A 22,824-nucleotide genomic window follows, 5' to 3' on the forward strand; every position below is an offset into this window, starting at 1 on the left:
AATTTCACATTGGTAGACATGTATAATTGATTTGCAGATAAAGGAGTCCATTCCCCTTAAAAACATGGATATAAAATGATAAAAATAACCATCAAGAAACTTGCTACTGATAAAGAACACAAATTCAGCCCCACATCTCTTGATTCACAATAATAGTTTAAGATTGAGGACCATTATAAATAGTTGTTCACAGCCTAAATTCGAAGTAACTACTTAAACAGTACGTAAAATACAGCGAATTAGACAGTGATGCATAAAAAACCACAAGAACAATAATAGTCACATCATACTGAGTGGGAAACCTGCATGATTTACAAACACTTCAACTGAAAATATTTATGTACTTAGGAAGAAAATGTGGGATGTAAACAATGCCAAATAAACATGAGATATAAATCTGAAATGAAAAAGAACAGCAGCACTCATCATTAAATGAGGATGAAGATTTTCATGAAATTTGGAGATATATTTTATATTTATTGTGTCAGAAGCAAATTGAGAATACAGTTATAATGTATAAAAAACAAAGTTTAAAACTTGGTATTATGTTAAATTTCCTTTGACCAGAAGCTGGCCACTTGAAGTGCTTCTGGTATTGCTGTAACAAGATCCTCCATTGCATGGGGCAGAGCTCAAACAGTAAGTGGTCTGTGGTTTGGGCGGTTGTAGGTTTTTTTGGGCTGTATGTTCTAGAAGCATTCTTTCCTGATGTTTCATTTGCATCTGTGGCAAGCATCCTCAGAGGTTGTGAGGTTTGTGAGGTCTCTGGTTTGTTCTTCTCCACACTTGCATGTGGTGGACTCAACTTTATAGCCCCATTTCTTAAGATTGGTTCTGCATCTGGTGACACCAGAGTGCAGCCTGTTAAGCACCTTCCAAGTCACCCAGTCTTCTGTGTGCCCAGGAGGGAGTTTCTCATTCGATATCAGCCACTGATTGAGGTTCCAGGTTTCAGCCTGCCACTTTTGGACTCTTGCTTGCTGAGGTGTTCCTGCAAGTATCTCTGTAGAGCTTAGGAAGCTGTTTCTTGATTTAAGGCATTGGTATGCTGACTGATAGTCAAACAGAGGATGGGCCGGAGATGTCAATGCCTTGGTCCTTTAATTGCTGGCTGCTACTTCCCAACGGATATCAGGTGGTGCAATACCAGCTAAACAGTATGATTTCTCCAGCGGTGTTGAGTATAGACATCCTGTGATAGTGTGGCATGTCTCATTAAGAGCCACATCCACTGTGGTGAGATGTATTCCACACCAGCCAGCTTTTGTATGATATTATATCTGGCACCCACTTTTTGCTTGATATTCTAGCAGTGCTTCTTGTAAGTCAGAGCACAGTCCAGAGTGATTTCCAGGTATTTGGGTGTGCTGCAATGCTCCAGCGGGATTCCTGGAGCACTGCAGCACACCCAAATACCTGGAAATCAGAGCTCGAGATGCTTGTCTGTTCTTAAGATGAAAAGCACATGTCTGCATTTTAGATGGATTAGGAATCAGATTATTTTCCCTGCAAAAGGCAGTAACAGCACCTAAAACTTTGGAGAGCTTCCATTCAACTATTTCAAAGCTTCCTGCTTGAGCGATGATGACACAATCATCAGCATAGATGAAACTCTCTGTCCCTTCTGGCAGTTCCACATCCTAAGTAAATAGAGAAGAAAGGTGCCTGTGTTTTCATGGACACATTTTATTTTATGTTTATCCTACTTTTCTCAGGATAAAATTAATGACTTAAGGTGGCTACTTTATTGTGGTCAGAAAAATGTCTAGGCATTAATAAAACTGCATTATATGAACTGTTGTCAGGACAGCTGGGTGGGTGAGGATAACATTGTAGAAAAAAGCAAATACACAGTGATAGGTTTTAATGTGGAATTACAAGAAGCTATTATCAAGCTTGGCCCTTGTGCAAAGAAAAAACAACTAGCAAATTATATGCAGGCACACAACTTTGATCATTTTGTGAAGCAAAACAGGTTTTTTCATGCATTCCATGTGTGCGTTTGGGTGTAGTAAAGCATTTTATCTTTGCAAGGATGACAAAATAGCATGAACTAAACTGCCTTTTTGGAGGTAGAGACCATCTCTCTTATTTCTTGCTTCTTATTTATTTCTTGTGTTGAGATCAGAAAACATTATTCCTTGGCACACACCATAGATTTTGTTCAGCCTAGGCTTTATTTCCTGATCTTAGATATGAGAGCTGAAAGTATGCAAGGTCAATTCTTAATTCCTACAGAAAGAAAGACTACTTGGAAACCCTTCTCCTGAATCTTCAGAAGTGTGGTGATGTCCTCCAAGTGGAGTAAATATCTGGAAAGGTTGTTGAAGGTGGCAGTATTTCTTTCTGAAATTCTTAAGGGTTTTTAAAAATATAAATATATAAATAATATTCCTGTTGTTTGTGGCAATTCCCAGCTCCAGCTGTAATATTTTATTTCTATTTATTGATTTATTTACTCTATTTATATCCCACCTTTCTCTACCCCAAAAGGGACTCAAGGTGGCTTTACATATGGCAACTATTCAATGCCTTTGAACAACAAAGGTTTCCCCCAGGCAGTAAGAAGCTACACTTTGAAAACTACTAGGCCATTAAATTCTAATCAAGGTGGCCAATTGAAATATTCACACTTGGCTCCAACAGACAATAGTTCTTTCTCCCACCCTGAACATTCCACAGATATATAAACCCCATTTTCCTAGTTTCCAACAGACCTCACAACCTTTGAGGATGCTTGCCACAGATGCAGGAGGAACGTCAGGAGAGAATGCTTCTGGAACATGGACATACAGCCTGAAAAACTTACAGCAAACCAGTGATTCTGGCCATGAAAGCCTTCGACAATACAAGGAATGTTGTTTATCTATACACATATACAGTGAGTGTGTGTGTGTGTGTGTGTGTGTGTGTGTGGAGTGTCCACTTAGACAGACAATCTCCTGCCTCCACACACAGCTATAGCTCCCATAGGTCATAACTCGTATTTATATGTTGGGTTGTTTAAATTTTGTTAATATAGATGTGTTGTTGTTGTATTCAGGCATTGAATGTTTTGCCTTTTATGTTTGGAATCTGCCCTGAGTCCTTCAAGTAGATAGAGCATAATATAAATAAAGTATATTATTATTATTGTTGTTGTTATTGTTATTATTGTTATTATTATTTTTATTAGAAAAACAACAAGATGAGTCCTCAGCAAACAAGATCACACTGCTGGCTGTTGTATTGGATCACATGTCGGACACTTCTCAAGTGTCTAGGACTGTGTTATGTATCGGCAAATAATGCGTGCAGATCCCAGTAAGGTGGCCTCTTGCAGCTGGCAGATGCTAATTTTGTCAGCGCTGATTGTGTTTAAGTGTAGGCCAAGGTCTTTAGGAACTGCACCCAGTGTGCTGATCATCACTGGGACCACCTTTACTGGCCTGTGCCAGAGTCTTTATTATTGTTATTGTTATTTTACTGACACAAAAACACAGTATATCACAGCGAACGAGATCTACATGCTGGATTTTGTATCACAAAACCACAAGTCGAACACTTCCCAAGCGTCTAGGACTATGTGATGTATTTTCGAGTGATGCGCGCAGATCCAAGTAAGGTGGCCCTTTGCAGTTGACAGATGATGATTTTGTCAATGTTTATTGTTTCCAAATGCCAGCTGAGATCTTTTGGCACGGCACCCGGTGTGCCAATGACCACTGCGACTACCTGTACTGGTTTATGCCAGAGCCTTTGCAGTCTGATTTTGAGGTCCTGATAACGGCTGAGTTTTCCTGTTATTTTTCCTCAATGCGACTGTCACCTGGTAAGGCGACATCAATAGTCTTTTCCACAATCGTTATGTCTGGTGTATTGTGTTGATGTTGTTGTTGTTGTTGTTGTTGTTGTTGTTGTTATTCTGACACAAAAGCACAGTATGTCACAGCAAATGAGATCTATATGCTGGATTTCGTATCACAAAATCACAAGTCGAACACTTCCCAAGCATCTAGGACTGTGTGATGTATTTTCGAGTGATGCGCGCAGATCCAAGTAAGGTGGCCTTTTGCAGTTGACAGATCATGATTTTGTCAATGTTTATTGTTTCCAAATGCCAACTGAGATTTTTTGGCACAGTACCAGGTGTGCCAATGACCACTGGAACTACCTGTACTGGTTTATGCCAGAGCTTTTTCAGTTCAATTTTGAGATCTTGATAGCGGCTGAGTTTTTCCTGTTGATTTTCCTCTCCTAGTATGGCGACATCAATAATCCACTTTTTTCTTTTCCAAAATCATGATGTCTGGTGTATTGTGTTCCAAAATTTTGTCAGTCTGGATTTGAAAGTCCCACAGTATTTTTGCATGTTCATTTTCCATGACCTTTGCGGGTTTATGATCCCATCAATTCTTTACTGTTGGCAGGTGGTACTTGTGACATAAGTTCCAGTGAATCATCTGGGCCACAGAGTTGTGTCTTTGTTTGTAGTCCGTCTGTGTGATGTCCTTGCAACAGCTGAGGATATTATCCATGGTTTCATCAGCTTCCTTGCACAGTGTGCATTTTGGGTCATCCGTTGAGTTTTCAATCCTGGCCTTAATTGCATTGGTTCTGATGGCTTGCTCCTGGGCTGCAAGACTCAGGCCTTCTGTCTCCTTCTTCAGGGTTCCATTTGTGAGGCATAACCAGGTCTTCTCCTTGTCAACTTTTCCTTCAGTCTTCTCAAGGAACTGCCCATGCAAGGCTTTGTTGTGCCAGCTGTCAGCTCTGGTTTGGAGTGCAGTTTTCTTGTACTGTTTCTTTGTCTGCTGTGCTTTGAGAAGTTTTTGGTTATTGACTTCAATTAAAGCAGGTTCTTTGCATATTCTGCCAGGGCATGCTTTTCTTCTTTGACTGCTTGTTTTACTTGTAAAAGTCCTCTGCCACCAGACTTTCTAAGATAGAGTCAGTCAACATAACTGCGAGGATGTAGTGAATTATGAGTGGTCTTGAGTTTTCTTGTTTTTCTGTCCAAATTGTCCAGTTCTGCCTGCATCCATTTTATGATGCCAGCAGTATATCTTATGACAGGTATGGCCCAGGTGTTTACGGCCTTGATGATATTGCCTCCATTGAGCTTGCTTTTGAGAATTTTTCTCACCCTTTGAATGTAATCTTTGCTGATCACAGTTTTCACATGTTCATGTTTGATGTTGTCCAGCTGTAGTATGCCCAGATATTTATAGGCCTCTGTCTGGTGACACTTTATCACTTGGCCATTGGGCATATTTATGCCCTCACTTTCAATGATTTTTCCCTTCTTCAGTGCCACTGTCGAACATTTGTCCAAACCGTGCTAAAGATTCGGACAGTGATAGTCAGAGACAGGATTTCAGTTTCAGTTTTCCCATACAGCTTCAGGTCATCCATGTACAGCAGATGTGAAATTTTGTGAGATCTCTGAGACGTTTGATAGCCCAAGTTTGTTTTTTGTAATGTTGTCGACAGAGGGATCATGGCAATGATGAAAAGCAGTGGGGACAATGAGTCTCCCTGGAAAATTCCTCTTCTGATGTTGACAAGTCCATAGTTTTCATTTCCAACAAACAATTCAGTTTTCCAGTGCTTCATCATATTTTCAATAAAAGTCCCAACATTTTTACAAATCCCGATGGTGTCTAGGCACTTGATGATCCAACTGTATGGGAGTGAGTCAAAGGCTTTTTTGTAGTCAATCCACATCATGTGAAGATTGGTTTTTCGTCTTTTGCAGCTCTTCGGAATCATTTTTTCAATTAATAACTGTTCTTTTGCGCCCCTGCTTTATTTATTTATTTATTATTAGAAACACAACAAGATGCTAGGTTCTTGTGGGTTTTTTCGGGCTATAGAGCCATGTTCTAGAGGCATTTCTCCTGACGTTTCGCCTGCATCTATGGCAAGCATCCTCAGAGGTAGAGGTCTGTTGGAATTAGGACAATGGGTTTATATATATCTGTGGAATGGCTGGGGTGGGGCAAGGAGCTCTTCCCTGCTGCAGTTAGGTGTGAATGTTCAGCTGATCACCTTCATTAGCATTTGAAGGCCTGCCTGCGCCTGGGAAAATCTGTTGCTGGGAGGTGTTAATCTGTGCCTGGTTTTTTCCTCTCTGTTGTTTAGCTGTTATAATTTTAGAGTTTTTTAATACTGGTAGCCAGTATTAAAGAGACCATGAAAATGAACAAAATCCGGCTACCAGTATTAAAAAACTCTAAAATTATAACAGCTAAACAACAGAGAGGAAAAAACCAGGCACAGATTAACACCTCCCAGCAACAGATTTTCCCAGGCGCAGGCAGGCCTTCAAATGCTAATGAAGGTGATCAGCTGAACATTCACACCTAACTGCAGCAGGGAAGAGCTCCTTGCCCCACCCCAGCCATTCCACAGATATATATAAACCCATTGTCCTAATTCCAACAGACCTCTACCTCTGAGGATGCTTGCCATAGATGCAGGCGAAACGTCAGGAGAAATGCCTCTAGAACATGGCTCTATAGCCCGAAAAAAACCCACAAGAACCTAGTGATTCCAGCCATGAAAGCCTTCGACAATACATACAACAAGATGCGTCCACAGCAGACACTCTGCTGGCTGCTGTATTGGATCACACGTTGGACACTTCCCAAGTGTCTAGGACTGTGTGATGTATTGACGAATAATGTGTGCTGATCCCAGTAAGGTGGCCTTCTGCAGCTGGCAGATGGTAATTTTGTCAGAGCCGATTGTGTTTAAGTGCAGGCCAAGGTCTTCAGACACTGCACCCAGTGTGCTGATCACCACTGGGACCACCTTGACTGGCTTGTGCCAGAGTCTTTGCAGTTCAATCTTTAAATCCTCATATAGCGTCAGCTTTTCTAGTTTATTATTATTATTATTATTATTTGAAACACAACAATATGAGTCCACAGCAGACACTCTGCTGACTGTTGTATTAGATCACAAGTCTGCAGCTGGCAGATGGTAATTTTGTCAGTGCTGACAAAATTAACAAGGTCTTTAGGCACTGCACTCAGTTATTATCATCATCATCATCATCATCATCATTATCATTATTGGTTTGCAATCAAACTGTGAAGGCTTACAGTATAGCAGAAGAACAACAACGAAAATTGCTACAACTCCTCAAGCCGCTGTGCGACTATGGGTGGGTGCGTCTACTCAGGGGAATGAATGTAGTTTGACACCGCTTGAACTGCCGGGGCTCAGTGCGATGGAATCCTGGGCGTTGTGGTTTTGCAAGGCCTTGAGGCTACTCTGCCAAAGGCGGGGAGAGTCTGTGTGTCCCCCCCTCCCCTTTTTCCTCTTGACCACATTGCCAAGGCCGTCATATCCGCCGCTGGGCCGGCTTTGGGAAGTTCCCCGGCGCTTGTTTGCCAAAGGAGGAGGAGGAAGAGGAGGGCTAGGGCTAGGGAGGCGCTTGGACTGCTTCGCTTTGGCGGAGAAAGTTTCCCTGGAGTGGCGGCGAGGGCTTCGAGGAGCCTGGACGGGGAGAGGCGTGATGCTGCTGCAGCCGGGGCGCCGGAGAGCCGCCTCCCTCGTTCCCCTCCTCCTCCTCCTCCCTCTCCCTCTTTCTCTTTAACCAGAGCCGGATTGGGACGCCGCCGGGATGGGCGAGGGCTCTTCGGCCGGGCTCGCCCTCTTTTCCGCCGTGCTCGCCCTCCTCGCCGCCTCCGCCCGCTGCCGGGCTCCCTTCGCCTTCCCGCTCCGAGTGGCTTCCCCGCCGGCCCCCGTTGGCCCCCGCCCGCCCTCGCTGGAGCCCCCCGGCAGCCCCTCGCAGAAGTCCCCGGGAGCGGCGGGATTAGCCTTGGCTTCGGCAGCCAACTTGGTGGCCATGGTGGACAACCTGGAAGGCGACTCCGGGCGAGGCTACTACCTGGAGCTGCTCCTGGGCACCCCGCCCCAGAAGGTAAAGCGGAAGGCATGGTTTCGGCGTCTCTCTCGCCAGGAGAAGGGGCTGAGAGAGGGGACCCCGGCCCCCACTTTGTCAGCCAAGACTCAGAGTTATGGTCCAACCTGGGAGGCAGCAGCGCTCTTGGGCAGAGAAGGCTCAAGACCTTGTATGAATGGGGGCATCTACACCAGGCATGGGCAACCTTGGGCCCTCCCTCCAGATGTTTCGGACTTCAGTTCCCACCGTTCCTGACAGCCTCAGGCTGAGGGGGAAAAGGAAGGGGCCTGAGGCTGTCAGGAATGGTGAGAGTTGAAGTCCAAAACATCTTGGAGGGAGGGCCCAAGGTTGCCCATGCCTGATCTATACAGGTCTTTGCAGCGGCCAGGGGAGCATTCACACAATTACAACTTTGTGTCCCAGCTGCACCCCTACCTTGGGAAGTCTGACTTGGCCACAGTAGTCCACACTCGGGTTACATCCTGTATAGACTACTGCAATGCGCTTTACGTGTGGTTGCCTTTGAAGACTCTTCAGAAGCTTCAAATGGTCCAACGGGTGGCAGCTAGATTGTGGCATTCATGGAACATACAAGTCCCATGTTACGCCACTTCCACTGAGTTATGTTTACTACTGAGCACAATTCAAAGTGCAGGCAGCAAAAGTACGATAGCTGGGACCCTATCCTGAAGCACCGGGACTATGGTGCAGCTGGTTGGGAATCAGCTGCATTAAGATCACTACTGACCAAAAGGTCATGAATTCGAAGCCAGCCCGGGTCGGAGTGAGCTTCCAACCAATTTGTGTAGCTTGCTGTCAACCTTTGCAGCCCAAAAGACAGTTGCATCTGTCAAGTAAGAAATTTAGGTACCACTTATGTGGGGAGACAAATTTAACTAATTTACGAGTTCATAAAAATCTCCAGCAAGCATGCAAGGAAAAAGGAAGTATTTTCTCAGTGCCACAAATGGTCGATGAAGGGACAGCTCCCCTGGTGGCCAGAATACCCTCAAGAAAAAAGCTGGAATGTTAAATTGCCTCTGTGTCTCTCTATATATGTTGTGTGTCTATGGCATTGAATGTTTGCCATGTATATTTACATTGTAATCCGCCCTGAGTACCCTGTGGGGTGAGATATATATATATATATATATATATATATATATATATATATATAAATGGAATATGTGTGAGAGACAGCACAGCAAGTGAGAGATGCAGATACGAGGGAGGGAGGAGGGGGTCTATGGCTCACATGTCCTGCCGTCGCAGAGCCCCGGCTCCTCCACTGTTAGAAAGCGGATGGGGAAAAGCAGAAGAAGAGGGAACGTGGGGAAGAATCCAGTTCCTGTCACTCTGTCCACACTAGGGCCTTGTAAAAACCTTTCCCGGCCACCAGCACACTTTCCGCCCTTCGAAGAAAGCAACCCCATCAGCTGGTAACAGTCCAAGTGGACTTCCCTTCATTAATTCTGACGCGCGTTGTGCAACTCGCGTAGGTTTCATAGGGTCCCAGCTATCATACTTTTGCTGGCTTTGGCATATAATCCCTAAACCGTTCTGGCCCAGCGTATCTGTCCGAACGTATCTCTCCCTATGAACCATGTAGGAGTTTAAGATCATCAGGGGAGGCCCTGCTCTTGGTCCTGCCTTCTTTACAGATGCAACTGGTAGGAACGAGAGACAGGGCCTTCTCAGTGGTGGTCCCCTGGCTGTGGAACTCCCTTCCTAGTGATATTAGATCAGCCCCTTCCCTCCTGACCTTCTGCAGAAAAGTGAAAACATGGCTTTTTGAACAAGCCTTTGGGAACCTAGTGCAATAGATAAACACAGAAGTATGTGAAATCAAATCCTGGAATAGCTCAGATGATTATTTTTGGATGATGAGGCTAATAGTGAAGGTAGTGATTTTATATAATTTTAAAGGTTTTTATATATGTATTTTATAATTTTGTTTTAATTTTTATATTGTTTTCATGACATCAAATAGCTGCCTATGTTGTAAAGCCGCCTTGAGTCACCTTTAGGTTCGAAAAAGGCGGGGTAGAAATATTGTAAATTGTGCACACACCTTTTTCCAGATCTGACATTTATCTTATGGGGAATGAAAAGTGATCTACGTTCGGTTGTTTTCCTTTATCTACTGAGTGTTGTGTTTGCCTAAATGCCACTGCACATTCAGGCCAGCCTTGAAAAATCACACACATTCAGATTTATTTGTCTTGTGAGATTTCATGGGAAGACTTTGTCATGTGCTATTTTATTCTAGTTTATTTTAAAAAATCAAAACCACAAGGTATCCATTTCTATAGAAATGGAAGCCAACTCAATCGATTCGAACAAATAATACAGAAGGGAAGGGCAGTAGAAGAACATGAAAACTTGAGAGGTATAATTAGCAAAATCTATAAGATACTAATTGAAATGAAGGATGGAAAAATAAAAAAGTATACCCTTAAGGAGATTTGGGAAGAGGATTTAGGGATAAAAATAAGTGAAATAGAGTGGCAACAGTTATGGGGACAAAGACATTTAAAAAATTTATCGATACGAGTTAAAGAAAATTATTATAAGTTAATATGGAAGTGGTACTTAACACCGGTAAGAATAGCATATGTGAATAAAAATAATTCAACAAATTGTTGGAGAGGGTGTCAAGAACCAGGAACATATATACATATGTGGTGGCAATGTAAATATGTAAATAATTTTTGGGAGAAAGTATTTAGAGCAATAGAAATTATAATGAATATGAAAATAGACAAAAGTCCTAGTATAGCCTTACTATCATTATATACCAATAAGCAACTGAAAAAGGAGGATAAAGAAGCGATAACAAACTTACTATCTATAGCAAGACTGCTCATAGCAAGGAATTGGAAAAAAGAAATGAATATACAAATAGAGGAGTGGTATAAGGAAGCATGGAAAATAGCATTAAATGATAAACTGACATGTATATTAAAGGTTAAAAAAGGTATATGGAAACAAAGTGATTTTGATGCTATATGGGGAAAATTTGTGGTAAATGGATTAAAAAATAAGGAAGGAAAATTACCGTCACAAGAAGAAATGAAATTTTGGACAGATGAAATGTAAGAAATGTGGCTTGAGACGGGTGGAGGGGAGCACTGAGGTGAAAAAAGGGGAAAAAAAGAGAAAAGGGGAGGAAATGTCAAAGCAAAACAACAAAACAACATGTTAAAGAGGTTGATGTATAAAATGCAATAGTATGTAATAATTGTGAAAAATCAATAAAAAATTTAAAAAAAAACCACAAGGTAGACATACCATGCAGGAAACTAGAGCTTAGAAAAATTAGCTTTTTGGCCACACCCCTCCCCAGTCCAGAGTTATTATTATTTTAATGGTTTTGAAAGTTATCATTATTTTAAAAAATCTTTTCCCAATGGAATGATGTGTCAAGATTGTATCAGGTAGAATCTAACTCAAACTATTTCAAACTTCCAAATAAAGGATACTGTACTATCATTTGGACACTATGTTTTATTATTAATGACATTGTGGTGTTATAAGTGGAGACAGGAATAAGAGAAAGAAGACTACAGCCCCTTCCACACATCTGAATAAAATCCCACATTATCTGCTTTGAATTGGGCTATATGGCAGTGTGGACTCTGATATTCCAGTTCACAGCAGATATTGTGGGTCATTCTGCCTTGATATTCTGGATTATATCGCTGTGTGGAAGGGCCTATTCACATGTATTGTAATCTCTATTCCTTCTTCCCGTTACAGCCAGAAAACATAATAAACGAATTACTGGAAGCAACACAATGTATTATTTAGTTAGATTCTACCTGATACAATCTTGACATAGTGTCCAAATGATAGTACAGTATCCCTTATTTGGAAGTTTGAAATAGTTTGAGTTCCAAAATTGGCCACATTGGTTGCTGAGATAGGGGTACCTTTGATTTATGATGGTTCAGTGAACACAGATTTTGTGGCATGCACAAACTAACTTAAAATGTTTGGCATAACATGTGCCATGTCTATAAGGTGTGTATGAAACAAATGCATTTTCTGTGTTTAGACTTGTGTCCCAACTGCAAAAAAAAATCTCATTATGAATATGCAAATAATACAAAGTCGGGGGGGGGGGGGGGGGGACTGTTCCCAAACATTTCAAATAAGGGATACTCTACCTGCGTTTGGTCATTAAATCACTGCATGTAGCTATTTGTCTATTTATGAATGTTGGTAAAGTTGTAGAACTTGCAATCAGTGATTAGAAAGATTAGAGAGTGGAATGACGTCCAAGATGTAGAAGGCAAGCGTCTAGGTAATATGGCCCAGGTTTGCTCTTTCTCCCTGGTTTCTGAGGGGTTTTTTGTGTAAGAAAAATAGTGTTTTGTGTGCAATAGAGCAAGAAACAAATTAAGTCAGTGATAATTAAGGTGAGTTGAGGTCAAATTTGAACCAAAGGCTTTCTGGTTCTTAGATCACACCCCCAGCCATTGTACAGTATTATACCAAGCATACTTTGGTTCACTGGAATGTCTTCAGCAGGAAGAGTGAGAATAATGTTGCTTGGGGAAATAATACTTGTAGAGCTGGTTGTTTCACTTCATATGGCTTAAAATGTAATCATTAGTATCAGACCTACAACAACCCATTAGTATCACAGGTTGGAAGATTCAGATGCAAATTGCCAGATACAGCCCTTTCTCCACTGTTGTCTGGTTTCCCAGTGGTCATTTCCCAATTCTAAAAAAAACGTGAGTCTTATTTACTGGCAACAATAACATTTATTCATTACCTGTCTCTCCTGAAGGCTTAACACTGGGTACAACACAGTTAAAATATATAGTTTAAGAGCTTAGAGATAAAATATTTATTTATTTTATTTATTTCCCATATTTCTACCCCGTCCTTTTCAATCCCCGGAGGGGGACTCAGGATGGCTTCCATCTGGCAACAATTCGATGCCACTACATATAACAAGGCAATAAATAGAGCATTAATTAAAACAATAAAACAGTATTAACATAAATTTATGTCTGTTTTAGTCCCAACAGTATTTCTTTCTTTGAGCCATTCTTCCCTGATTAGAAAGTGACCTCTGAAAACCTATGTGAATTGAAGCAAGATGAGAAGGGTTTCCACTCTTATTTTTCATACTTACTGGTAAGTGGGAAATAAGGCCCACTGAATTAAGTGTAATTCTAGACATTTACATAAATATGCACTTTTAACTGCACTGTATTTTTTAAAAACGGACTAAAACTTCATCTGGCCTTTTCATCTCTTTTCTCAAAACGTCATTTCAGTAGGGACAAAGGGAATTTCCTTCCATTCTCAGATGCCTTTGTAAAATTACCTTTGTAATCATGTTTCCATATGGAAAATTGAATTAATTTTTTCTTGTCAAAACTTTAGTATCAAGTGCATTCTCACCCACAGCTCCCTTGAACATCTCTACACTTTAGCAAAGCGTTTCCTGTATTTCAGTTCTTAAGGGAAAGTTCTGAAGGCTTGGCTTTTTCTACTGTGTCACGGGGGTCTCATGTGAATAAATGGTGTATTATTGGGCAGGACGGTGAGTCAGATGATCAAGATTAGTCAAGTATGTAATCTTCGGGCTTCAGCAACCTAAAGTCCGTCAGGATAAATGGGGTTTTTGATAAAGAAGCATTCTGTGGAATGTAGGCTTACTTCCTAAAATCCTTTAGGGGTCTCTCTCTCCCCCCCCCCCCCCCCTCTCTTAAGTCTTAACAGGCTCATATGAAAATTGGGAGAGGAAGGAAAACTTGGGAGAATCTCTAAACCACCGTTACAATGTTTCACTGTCTTATACCTACTTACTAGGGCTAGTCCTGTGGTTAAAAGTCTTCAGTGCTAGCCAGGAACCATCAGAAGAAAAGTGCAGCTTTTTGTTTAGCATTTTGATGCTAAACAATGCAAATAGTGTAAGCTTCAGAGTGAATGTGATAAAAAAACCAACAAGGATGCTTCACTGTGTTTTTCATGTTTGTAATTATGTATATTGTATTATAGATGGTTTTCTTAAGTTGTTTTATAATTTATTGAGTTGTTTCTGATCTGTTTGTATATTATTGTTGGCATTGAATGTTTGCCACTGTGTATTTGTTGTGAGCTGCCTGAGTCCCTTCGGGGAGATAGGGTGGGCGGTAAATAAAGTTTCACTTTGGAAGCTGCCCAAAAATCATATTACTCTTTTACGATTGTGCCCTCAATGTCCCAAACAACAGGACTAATCTAGTGGTGAGAGACTAGAAAGATCAGAAATGGAATCTCAGCTACCTCCAATAAACATTTTGACATGTTTGAGAAATTGACTCAAAAGTTGACACCATAGCTATTTTAGGATCTAAGGTGATGTCCAGTCCATTATATGGTCAGTTTTAGTTACTGTAGTCTAATGATGTGGGTAAGATGCTTGAATCATTCCAAATACAACTAAATTCAACTTTGTTACTGAAGGGTGAGGTTGCTAGTATGCATTCCTGATGGGTGTGATAACATTTAAAGCTCTTAACTGCTTGGAATCTTGATACTTAAGGAATGCCACTTCTTGTATTTGCCTGTCCAACAATGATGTCTGCTCAGTGTTCTACCAGTGAGGTCTATACATTGTGTGAAGATGTAGGAGGGGGCCTTCTCAGCTGTGGTACCCCAATTATGGAATGCTGTCCACTTGGAGACATTATAACTGGGCTTTGAGACACACAGAGAGACACATATACAGAGAAAAATATTTTCTTTATTGTAAGGAAAGATAGTAAACATAACACTGACCAACATATGTTTTGGTCCCTCAAATGTTAGACCTGTTTCTGGGTGTATTTGACCTGCCAATTCCAAAAATTGCACCAGTTTTCCCTTAGCTGCTCTACTTTTTAAGATACAGAACATATCCGAAATACCAGTCTTCATCTGCTTGCCTCTAGAAAATCACGATAACCATATCTAAGAAACTAGAGTTGATGCGGTCTATCCAATGCAATTTTTGGAATCAGCTTCCCAAATAACCTCAGGAACAGGCCTAAAAACCAAGACATCAAGAAAGAACATTTTGGTTGGGGTGTGTCATTTTATGTTCACCTGTGACAAGGCTTTTAATGACAGAGCAAGATAGTTACATTTATGAAGTCTTACAATTACAAATGGCTCTTTGAAGACAGCCATAAGGCTAATCTAGCCCTTGGTAAAAATGAGTTTGACACCCCTATATCAGATTAGTGTGGAAAAGAAAAGTGTTGTATCAATTAGCATATTGTAGTCAAAGAAGTCTGACTTCCTAATTTCCCTAATAGTATCCTTGACTAGCTGACATATTATGCCCCTGTGCAAGAATATCATGAAGAACCTTGTCCAAAACCCTGCTAAAATACAGATAGCCTATCTTTGTAACATTCATCTGAGCTAACTAGGTTATAGTTGTGTTTTTAAAAAGAGATAAGATTGGTCTGGCATGAGTTGTTTTTGAGAAATCCATGCTTGCTCTTCCTAATGCCAGCATTCTTTTAAAAGTATTTATAGTGTGACTCTTCAATTATCTCTTCTAGAACCTTTCCTAGTATTGACGTCTTCATGCTTATGACTTCCCACTAATTTAAAGCACCCTTTTGTGTACACAGCCTGCGATGACGTGCCACTCTGACTGTTTACTTATGGATAGGAAATTGATTTTTGATTAACTAGAGAACTGTTTCTTCTTTCTACCAAAGGAATTCAAAGGGCCATCTTTGTCCTTTCCTTGTTTAATTTACTTTACAAAAACAAATAAGCAAGTTGTTCATAAAGACTTTAAATGGTAAAGAGACTTTACAGACACCCTGTATATGTGTGTGTGTGTGTATGAATAGAAGTACAAGAAAGCTGCCTTAAGTCCAGAAGGATCATTTAGGTGTGCTGCTTGAAAGATATTTTAAAAGAAATTAAATATTACTAAATGCTTTTGCCAGAGGGAAAATATGGATTAAAAATTAATAGATTCCCATTAAAAGCTACAGTTCTACTCTGGTCAGTATTCATTTCAGGGCTTCTCCGAACTGGATTGCACTGGTTTTCCCCACAATGTATAATAGTATCTGGTGAGTATTGAAGTTGTTACTGTATTTATTCGAATCTAACAGTCACCTTGCCAAAATTAGTTTGCATGTTAGATACGTGTAAAATGGTAATCTTAGTGCTGAGCCAAAGCAAAAAAAGGAAGCTGCTTCAGGAGCACCTGAAGCACCTATTTGAGGGATGTCATCACCAATTTAATGACCAGGTCTCAATGCTAAGCAATCCTGGGATTTGCAGCTTGATTTTTTTTCCATGTCAGGAGCAACTTGAGAAACTGCAAGTTACTTCTGGTGTGAGACAATTGGCTGTTTGCAAGGACGTTACCCAGGGGATGCCCTGATGTTTTGATGTTTTACCATCCTTGTGGGAGGCGTCTCTCCTGTCCCCACATGGGGAGCTGGAGGTGACAGAGGGAGCTCATCTGTGCTCTCCCCGGATTCGAACCTCCAACTTGTCGGTCTTCAGTCCTGCCAGCACAAGGGTTTAACCCATTTTGCCACCGGGGGCAGCTTGGTGAAGCACTAGTATTCTTCGGTAGAGAAAACCCAAGGCCTTGTAAAACTATAGCCCCCATGACTCCATAGCATTGAACCAAGGCAGTTAAAGTGGATTCAGTTTGCAACACAGATGCACCCCATGGTTTTCTTTTCATTGCTGGAAGCTTTGGTGCTCTAACAGATTTGTTTTTAAAAAAGGAATTCTAAGCAGGCAGCAACTGTAATGGCCCTATTACAATGAGTGCGCCTTTTGCTGCTGCAAATACTTTTTTGGTTTCAAGATTTTAAAAACCGAGGTGTGCATTAGTTTCGATGGCACATTAGACACAAGTAAATACAGGTATCTCCTTTGTTTCACTTTAAAATGTTTTTGCCCCACTTTGACCAAAACTGGGAGGTACTCTAGAATTTTCTGTAGTATTGGGGAAGTTTGGTCAACTGGATTGAGTCTGATTCAGCCTAATCTACTATAGAAATAAGACACAGATGCCATCACTCTTTCCCTACCTTTATCAGCACAGGCAAACAGGATGGATAATGCCCATGTTGCTGCTGCTCTAAGCTGTCCATTGAACTTTACATGAGCTCCTAGCTGTTGTGAGCACTTCTGCAGATATCTGAATGGGGTGCCTCTTCAACTAGGAAGAAGGTAAATCCACACACACATACACCGGTGTTTGTCATGCAGGGGCAACTATGGTGGCCAGGAGCTCTGTAGAGTTGTAGTAGCAGCCATACAGAAGAAGTGAGATGCAAGCTGCCCAACAGAGTGAATATGCTCCTGGGATGGCTAGATCACTGTTTCTTAAACTGTGGGATCCAACCCCTTTACTCGGTGTTGGGGTCCTGAAAAATTAGCAAAAAGTAAACGTTTTCTGAAAATCATCTAGTAACTGTTTCAGACATTTACGCAAATCTGTTGTGCAGTGTTTACAGTGAACTCTGCAGAAGATGCCTTAGCTGTACAGGCAGTTCCCAAATTATGAACCAGATAGGTTGTGTAGGTTTGTTCTTCAGCTGAATTTGTATATAAGTCAAAACAGGTATATTTTTAAAGTGAAACTCCAGCCAAAAATATATATTGTTTAGCTTTGGATAGCATAGGGAAGGGTTAACACCCCTGTGGTGTTTGTTTTGCTGTCTGTGCCCCTGTTCAGAAGATTTCATCTTGCTTTCTGTCCCTGTGATAATTGGATTTTTAAAACATTGCCTTGTTGTAGAATCAAGGATTGGTGATAAAGCTTCAGTGGAGACTCCCTTTTCCCATTACAACTTTTTCAGGAGTACATTTCCCTTTCGGGTGGTAGATCTCTCTCACTTCCTGTTGTCACAACCCTGTTCTTAACTATGAGTCATTTGTAAGCTAGATGTTTGTAATGTGGGAACTACCTGTACTTTATCAAAAGGAAAATCCTCCTGTCTAGCTAGCCTTGCAAATGCAGATTTGTTTTCAGTAAATGTTTGGTTTGGATACCTATTTTACATACCTATATATCTGGGGTCACGTAAAAATGTCTTGGGCCAAAAGGGGTCCCAAATGTAGAAGTTTAAGAAGCCCACATCTAGACAAAGGCCTCAGATTCAGCATGAACTTGCTAAACCAGGGGCTGCTTTGAGGCATATTCATACCAGACTAAACCACCCAGTATAATTTAGGGCTCATAAGAAGTTAAGTTACTAGAAATAAACTCTGGATACTGAATGAAATTTTTTCAAGGCTGCTAGTTAATAAATCTCCAGCAAAGGATCACCGCCTTGTCGGGGCGCTGGAGCTTGAGCACCTCAATGATGTCATGAGCGAAACTGTGAAGGGCCACCCAAGACGGGACGGTTGTGGCAGAGAGGTCAGACCAAGCGTGATCCCTGGGGAAGGCAATGGCAAACCACTCCAGTATCCTTGCCAAGAAAACTAAATGGACCAGTACAACCAGAGATATGTCGGTATGCCATTGGAAGATGGGACTCCCAGGTCGGAAGATGGCCAAAATGCTACTGGGGAGGAGCAGAGGATAAGTTCAACTAGCCCCAGATGTGATGACGCAACTAGCTCAAAGCCGAAAGGAAGGCTAGCGGCCGACGGTACTGGAGGTGAACGACGAATCCGATGCTCTAAAGATCAACACACCATAGGAACCTGGAATGTAAGATCTATGAGCCAGGGCAAATTGGATGTTGTTATTGGTGAGATGTCAAGACTAAAGATAGACATTCTGGGGGTCAGCGAACTGAAATGGACTGGAATGGGCCATTTCACATCAGATGGCCACCAGATCTACTACTGCGGACAAGAGGAACATCGAAGAAATGGAGTAGCCTTCATAATTAATAAGAAATTCGCTAAAGCGGTGCTTGGATACAACCCAAAAAATGACAGAATGATCTCAATTCGAGTGCAAGGAAAGCCTTTCAACATCACAGTGATCCAAATATACGCCCCAACCACAGCTGCTGAAGAAGCAGAAGTAGATCAGTTCTATGAGGATCTGCAGGACCTACTGGATAATACACCAAAAAGAGACATTATTTTCATTACAGGAGACTGGAATGCCAAGGTGGGAAGTCAAATGACAACTGGGATCACAGGCAAGCATGGTCTGGGAGAACAAAATGAAGCGGGACGCAGGCTGATAGAATTCTGCCAGGAAAACTCGCTGTGTATAACGAATACTCTCTTCCAACAACCTAAAAGACGACTTTATACATGGACCTCACCAGACGGTCAACACCGAAATCAGATTGACTACATCCTTTGCAGCCAAAGGTGGCGGACATCCATCCAGTCGGTGAAAACAAGACCTGGGGCTGACTGTAGCTCAGATCACGAACTTCTTATTGCCCAATTTAGAATAAAACTAAAGAGATCAGGGAAAATACACAGACCAGTTAGATATGATCTCACTAACATTCCTAGCGAATATACAGTGGAAGTGAAGAACAGATTTGAAGGACTAGATTTAGTAAACAGAGTCCCAGAAGAACTATGGACAGAAGTCCGCGACATTGTTCAGGAGGCGACAACAAAGTACGTCCCAAAGAAAAAGAAAACCAAGAAGGCAAAATGGTTGTCTGCTGAGACACTGGAAGTAGCCCAAGAAAGGAGGAAAGCAAAAGGAAACAGTGAAAAGGGGAGATATGCCCAGTTAAATGCGCAATTCCAGAGGTTAGCCAGAAGAGATAAGGAACTATTTTTAAGTAAGCAATGCATGGAAGTGGAAGAAGACAATAGAATAGGAAGGACAAGAGACCTCTTCCAGAAAATTAGAAACATTGGAGGTAAATTTCAGGCAAAAATTGGTATGATAAGAAACAAAGATGGCAGGGACCTAACAGAAGCTGAAGAGATCAAGAGAAGGTGGCGAGACTATACAGAAGATCTGTATAGGAAGGATAATAATATCGAGGATAGCTTTGACGGTGTGGTGAATGAATTAGAACCAGACATCCTGAGGAGTGAGGTTGAATGGGCCTTAAGAAGCATTGCTAACAACAAGGCAGCAGGAGATGATGGTATCCCAGCTGAACTGTTTAAAATCTTAAAAGATGATGCCGTCAAGGTGATGCATGCCATTTGCCAGCAAATATGGAAAACACAAGAATGGCCATCAGACTGGAAAAAATCAACTTATATCCCCATACCAAAAAAGGGAAATGCGAAAGACTGCTCCAACTTCCGTACAGTGGCCCTTATTTCTCATGCCAGTAAGGTAATGCTCAAGATCCTGCAAGGAAGACTCCAGCAATACATGGAGCGAGAGTTGCCAGATGTTCAAGCTGGGTTTAGAAAAGGCAGAGGAACGAGAGACCAGATTGCCAATATCCGCTGGATAATGGAGAAAGGCAGGGAGTTTCAGAAAAACATCTATTTCTGCTTCATTGACTATTCTAAAGCCTTTGACTGTGTGGATCATAATAAATTGTGGCAAGTTCTTGGTGGGATGGGCATACCAAGCCACCTTGTCTCTCTCCTGAGGAATCTGTACAAGGACCAAGTAGCAACAGTCAGGACTGACCACGGAACAACAGACTGGTTCAAGATTGGGAAAGGCGTACGGCAAGGCTGCATACTCTCACCCAACCTTTTTAACTTGTATGCAGAACACATCATGCGATGTGCGGGGCTTGATGAATGCAAAGCTGGGGTGAAAATTGCTGGAAGAAACATTAACAACCTCAGATATGCAGATGACAGCACTCTGATGGCCGAAAGCGAGGAGGAGCTGAGGAGCCTTCTAATCAAGGTGAAAGAAGAAAGCGCAAAAGCCGGGTTGCAGCTAAACGTCAAAAAAACCAAGATTATGGCAACAAGAATGATTGACAACTGGAAAATAGAGGGAGAAACCGTGGAGGCCGTGACAGACTTTGTATTTCTAGGTGCAAAGATTACTGCAGATGCAGACTGTAGCCAGGAAATCAGAAGACGCTTACTTCTTGGGAGGAGAGCAATGTCCAGTCTCGATAAAATAGTGAAGAGTAGAGACATCAGACTGGCAACAAAGATCCGCCTAGTCAAAGCCATGGTATTCCCTGTAGTCACCTACGGATGTGAGAGCTGGACCTTAGGGAAGGCTGAGCGAAGGAAGATCGATGCTTTTGAGCTGTGGTGTTGGAGGAAAGTGCTGAGAGTGCCTTGGACTTCGAGAAGATCCAACCAGTCCATCCTCCAGGAAATAAAGCCCGACTGCTCACTGGAGGGAAAGATACTAGAGACAAAGTTGAAGTACTTTGGCCACATCATGAGGAGACAGGAAAGCCTAGAGAAGACAATTATGCTGGGGAAAGTGGAAGGCAAAAGGAAGAGGGGCCGACCAAGGGCAAGATGGATGGATGGCATCCTTGAAGTGACTGGACTGACCTTGAGGGAGCTGGGGGTGGTAACGGCCGACAGGGAGCTCTGGCGTAGGCTGGTCCATGAGGTCACGAAGAGTCGGAGACGACTGAACGAATGAACAACAACAAGTTAATAAATGGCACAAATCCTGGAATTCTGGCTAAATTTCACTCCTAATATAACTTGAATAAAGAAGCTGATGTCTTGAAGAAACTTGAAAATATAACTGTTTGTGTTTTCCTTCAGTAATGCTGAATGTGTGTATGTATGAAACAGCACATATTATCAGAGCCAATTTCTTTGAAAGCATTATTAAAGATAAGAATAACCTTCTGCCATTTGGCCTTTAAAAATCATGTCTGTCTTTTCCTTGGTGTTTCAAAGTTATGTTGCTCTCTTTTGATATGCTGGCTTTGCCATCTCCTCCAGTAATTCTTTGTGGCGGTGGGGATTATTGCCATGAACCTTTGCAAAATACATTTCTGTCTAGAAAACACACTTCCATCTTCTTTTTTTGTCCTTACACATCAAGTCTATCACTATTTTCCTCCATTCAGACTCAGTTCCAGGATGAAAATCCTAAATTATTCACATTCACTTCTCATATTATCATCTTGAATGAATGGAAAATAACTTGTGCTACCACTTTTTCCCATTTGGTGAATGCTGCAGATGCTATGCTCCAGCCCAGCATATTGTGTGTGCTGATGATGCTGTGTAGGCTGATGTCACGTGCAAAACTTGATTGTGGAAGGCAACTTTGGAAGGTTATTTTTACCTTTCCTGAGAGACAGGTTGAGCTCCTGTCTATCAGCTCCAGCTTCCCATGTGGGGACATTTGAGAAGCCTCCCACGGGAGGGTAAAACATTTGGGCATCCCCAAGCAAAGTCCTTGCAAACAGCCAGTTCTCTCACACCAGAAACAACTTGCAGTTTCTCAAGTTGTGTCTGACATAGAAAAAAAAAACCTTCTACACTCCTTGAATTTCCCCACGCCAGAGAACCATAACACAAACAGTTTTGTTTTAAGGTCATTTTTCCCCTATAAGTATCAGGCATTTTCTATAAGCATTTGTGTCAATATATACTTGCATATGCATGCACACACACATACAAAAAGTATTAATATTTAAAATGCACTCAATCATTCTACTAATCAAATAAAATATACGAGGTTGTTGTTTGTTTTTTGTCGTGTCAGGGGTGACTTGAGAAACTGCAAGGACATTGCCCAGGGGACGCCCAGATGTTTTAATATTTTTACCATCCTTGTGGGAGGCTTCTCTCATGTCCCTGCATGAGGACCTGGAGCCGATAGAGGGAGCTCATCCGTGTTCTCCCTGGATTCGAACTTGCAACCTGTCAGTCTTCAGTCCTGCCGGCACAGGGGTTTAACCCACTGTGCAACCGGGGGCACCCAATATACCTGGTACAAACTAGTTAACAGCAGTAAGAATAAAAGTCCAAGAAGCATGTGAATGCTGAAAGTAGAAAATAAATTAAAGCACACACAGATTTTGAACAATTATTGAAAAGATATGATAAAT

At 41.7% G+C, this 22,824-nt stretch overlaps 1 protein-coding gene across 1 annotated transcript in view; it reads left to right on the forward strand.

Annotated features, from left to right (window-relative positions):
* The first annotated feature begins 7,326 nt into the window (after positions 1-7,326).
* BACE2 (beta-secretase 2) overlaps positions 7,327-22,824 on the forward strand; it is a 59,119-nt gene continuing 43,621 nt past the window's right edge. The window contains exon 1 of the mRNA XM_060770297.2: positions 7,327-7,912. Within this exon, the coding sequence (XP_060626280.2) occupies positions 7,613-7,912 (300 nt within the window). The 5' untranslated portion in view covers positions 7,327-7,612. The remainder of the gene's footprint in view (positions 7,913-22,824) is intronic.

This window comes from Anolis sagrei, chromosome 3, assembly GCF_037176765.1.
Source record: "Anolis sagrei isolate rAnoSag1 chromosome 3, rAnoSag1.mat, whole genome shotgun sequence".
NCBI classification, from domain to species: domain Eukaryota; kingdom Metazoa; phylum Chordata; class Lepidosauria; order Squamata; family Dactyloidae; genus Anolis; species Anolis sagrei.